General features: G+C 42.5%; 1 protein-coding gene across 1 annotated transcript; it reads left to right on the top strand.

Moving 5' to 3' along the window:
* The first annotated feature begins 1,935 nt into the window (after positions 1-1,935).
* Positions 1,936-3,000, top strand: LOC112164751. The gene is made up of 3 exons (XM_024301047.1): positions 1,936-2,224; positions 2,329-2,787; positions 2,882-3,000. Exons 1-3 carry the CDS (start codon positions 1,936-1,938, stop codon positions 2,998-3,000), a joined length of 867 nt encoding a protein of 288 aa, XP_024156815.1.
* The last annotated feature ends 1,029 nt before the right edge of the window (positions 3,001-4,029 follow it).

Genomic DNA, 4,029 nt, shown 5'->3' with positions numbered 1-4,029 from the left:
GGTAATACCTATAACCGATTCGAACCGATCGAGTGACAGCCCTACTCAGACATCATGATCATGCCTCTGTAGCAACTTTAACTTTATACAAATATATATATAAACCATCAGGCTAATCAACAAAGCCTATGTTGTCCCTAGTGGATGAGCACATTTTGTAGTCAACTCATACCATCATGCATCATTAATATAAGCACCATGTAGGCTATATATATATTGTCAGACGCACCACCTCTTCACTGCTTCATATGCAGATTCAAGATAAGATAGAGCGGAGCTTCTGCTATCCACCTGGTGAGGGTCACCTGCTGTGTTAACAGCGGCGCGTGGCATACAAGTGCTGACAGAACAGTGGCAAACCAAAAAACCCAGTCGGAGAGGAGGCTCAGGCTGCGTGGGGTTCGTTGCCCAAAACGCGAGGTGGTCATGCTAGCTGGCTTGGTGGCTTGTGGGTGGGGCTGGGGTCGATCTTCCCCACGACCGGAAGGCGGACAGCAAGAGGCGGCGTCACCTAGTGGGCGAAGACGGGATCTGATTGGCTCAGATCGGATCGGAGGGATTCGATCTAGTCTATGTTGCGTGGAACCGTCAGGTGGAGAGGGGTGTCGACGATGCCTGCTGGTGTGTTAGGGAGGATGGAAGGATGGAGGGTTGCCTGAGTTTGCTCGATGCTGTGACGGCAGCCTGAGGCTGGAAAGTTTCCGCTGTGCATGGTGGTTTCCAGTCAGATTTTCCGACTTCGACCACGATTGCTCCTACATGATAGGTTCAGAACCCGAAATGAAATGAGTGGCTGTCGTTCTGCCACGTCACCAGGTGAGAACCACCTAGGTGGATAGCAGAATTTTCGAAGATAGAGACCATGTAAGAATAATTAATTATCAAATACAGCCACATGCTGGCTTAGCTAATGAAGTAATCCCCAAAAGTATGTCGGCCACAAGAACTTTCCATGGTAGTTTTGGTTCGCGAGCTCAGTCCTCGATAGCATTTACATTCTCGCTGCAACTAGAGTCAACGACCACAAAGTGAGATGCAAGGCAAAAAGTAGAATTTTCCTTCGCGAACCGTTCGATATTCAACTTTGCTGGATTCTGATTTCGCCACAATAATTGGCGAAATTATCACTTTAACTTCTTTGCCCAAGAAGAAATGTTCAGACTTTAGCAACAGAGTACCTATGGTCTCTTTTTCAGCCTTCTTTAAGAGCAAGTTCACCCGTAGTCAAGAAATGTCAAGGTCGAGAAGTCAAGAATTGGACCGGTCAAGTTACTATTCACTGCCACTGGACATGAGTTTGCACCCGTTGTTTTTCTTGCCTGGCCAATACTGTTCATATTTTCACTGTTCATGCATATTGTTCACAAAATTTACTGTTCACACGTGGTATTTTACTGTTTTGATTTTACTGTTCATCGGTTTTTAAAAAAATTCAAAAAAAAAAAAATTAGGCGGTTAATAATGAATATTTATGGATAATTAATGTCATAATTATACAATTTACTTTTTTCAAAAATATTTTAAGGTGGACAAATTATGAGCCACCGACACCGACATTTTATTTTGAAATGAGTGAAAGCACAACTGACAAATTATAAGCCACCGACAATTTATCTTGAAATGAGTGAAGGCACAACGGACAAATTTCCTTGAAATGAGTGAAGGCACAACCGACACTTTTTGAACGGACCAGATCATTTGCATACTATTCAATCTAACGGTTATTGTTGATGTAATCTTATCTAAAATTTCAGATCAGATTACGGCGAACCAGGAGTGGACACGTGTCCTCAAAGTCTGATCACTTTTTATGTGAAAATTGTAAATAAATTGAGCAAGAGGCAGCACACCATTCCTCACAAGCTGATATTCACAAATCTCATTCGTTTTCATATTCTCCAGATCCAACACATTTCCTCTCCTTCCCTCCTTTCAATGAAGAGATTGTGGGCTAAGTATCGACAATCTCGAGATGAAGATCTTGAAGAGCTATGTACAACTAATGCTCTTGTGGTAGCAGCAGTCGCTGAAGCTTCCTCCGGATCACAACGACGGGGTTCTCAACCGGGGCGTACACCGAATGAGGAGCAGTTTAGGGAATCAAGAGGGAAAGACATGATGGAAGATTACTTTGTGGAGCGTCCGGTTTTCAGTGAAGAGATATTCCGGACAAGGTACAGGATGAGTCACAATGTGTTCAACCGCATCTCCAGTGATCTTTGTGGTACCGACCCGTACTGGTCCAGAAATCAGATGCTGCAGGCAAAGTCGGACTACTTCCCCAGCAGAAGCTGACATGTTCCTTAAGAATGCTTGCTTATGGTGCAGGGGCAGATCAATGTGCTGAGTATTGTCGGATGGCAAAATCTACCTCCATTCAGGCTCTGAAACGATTTACAAGAGGAATCGTTAATCTGTACTCGGCAAAATACCTCCGGGCTCCTAATCCGGCCGACCTCAGAAGACTTCTCACCAAAGCCGAGAGAAGGGGCTTTCCTGGAATGATTGGAAGCATCGACTGCATGCACTGGCAATGGAAGAATTGCCCAACAGGTTGGGCTAGAGAATACAGCGGTCGAAAACATGTGCCCACTATCATCCTCGAAGCAGTCGCTTCTTATGACACTTGGATCTGGCATGCCTTCTTTGGAATGCCTGGATCATGCAACGACCTCAACGTCCTTTCTAAGTCCCCGTTGTTTGACGAGGTCACTACTGGTCGAGCCCCTCGGGTCCAATTTCAAGCAAATAACAGGATTCACAATTTAGGGTACTATCACGCTGATGGTATCTATCCGCAATGGGCGACTTTCGTAAAATCAATTCCAATGCCTACACGACCGAAGGATCTGAAGTTTTCCCAAGCTCAAGAGGGGTACAGGAAGGATGTCGAAAGATGTTTCGGCATTTTACAGTCGCGCTTTAGTATTGTTCGAGGAGCTGCTCATGGCTGGGAAAAAGAAGACCTTCGATACTGTCACACCCCGAATTTTGAAATAAGGATTCAAATCCGGAACATGACTAATAACAATACAAATAACGTTCTGAATTTTTCTCTCAGAAACAACCACACCTTACACCTCTTAATATTACATAAACCAAATCCTCAAGCTACTTATTACAGCACACTCTCATCAAATCAAATTGTAAGCTCAAATGAGTATAATTCTCCTCACAAAACAAATGCTGTAAATCTAACACTAATACTCTAAACCGCACGATCACTGCCCTGATTCTCCTGACCTGTGAGATTACCCGCTACACAATTTGAATAGTGTACCGGGATTGCAACAACACCAAACCCGGTAAGCTTTTTGCAAAGCTCGTGAGTAAACAAGAAAGAACTGTTGATTTATTTAATTACAATTATTATAACTCAAGTAAACAATCAACACACTCACAAGATAACTCCAAAAATCATATAAACATAAAAGTAGGTATTTTTCGATACTCTCTTTTAAAACTCAATCAGCAAATACTGCATCATTAATATGTGAAATAACATTAAAGCAATGCATGCTTGATTTTCTTTTTACCAACACCCTCACATATTCAAAATATATCATGGATAGATATTTGATCAATTTCACATATTTCAAATATATCATGGATAGATATTTGATCAATTTCACATAACACCTTCACATATTTCAAATATATCATGGATAGATATTTGATCAACATAACATAAGTCTTTTTAGTGAATTTTCAGATTAACTGGTATCAGATCATAAATCCACGTGTTAGGGTCCATAATACCAAAACACGGGAAAACCAGGTTGACTGGTATCAAATCATAAATCCACGTACTAGGGACCGACGTACTATTCCCAAAGTACGGGTAAGCCGCAGCATACCAAAGACACAACTAAGGTATGTATACTCAAAGTAAGCACACTTCCTAAGAGTATAATAGTGCACTATCTGAAGGGACTAAAGCCCACAGCTTAACAACCACGCAGCACCCCCACGAAGCATAACCACGCAGCACCCCCACGAAGCATAACCACGAAGCACAACCACGAAGCA

This window comes from Rosa chinensis, chromosome 1, assembly GCF_002994745.2.
Source record: "Rosa chinensis cultivar Old Blush chromosome 1, RchiOBHm-V2, whole genome shotgun sequence".
NCBI classification, from domain to species: domain Eukaryota; kingdom Viridiplantae; phylum Streptophyta; class Magnoliopsida; order Rosales; family Rosaceae; genus Rosa; species Rosa chinensis.
The sequence above is the reverse complement of the archived record's forward strand: the minus strand, read 5'-3'. Positions and strand labels throughout refer to the sequence as shown.

What these genes read in the sequence shown, in the direction of transcription:
- LOC112164751 (XM_024301047.1), top strand. Translation starts at nt 1,936, where the DNA reads ATGAAGAGATTGTGGGCTAAGTATCGACAATCTCGAGATGAAGATCTT. An exon ending in CATCTCCAGTGATCTTTGTG is followed by an intron (nt 2,225 to 2,328) that starts GTACCGACCCGT and finishes CTTATGGTGCAG; the next exon opens with GGGCAGATCAATGTGCTGAG. An exon ending in AGGGTACTATCACGCTGATG is followed by an intron (nt 2,788 to 2,881) that starts GTATCTATCCGC and finishes AGAGGGGTACAG; the next exon opens with GAAGGATGTCGAAAGATGTT.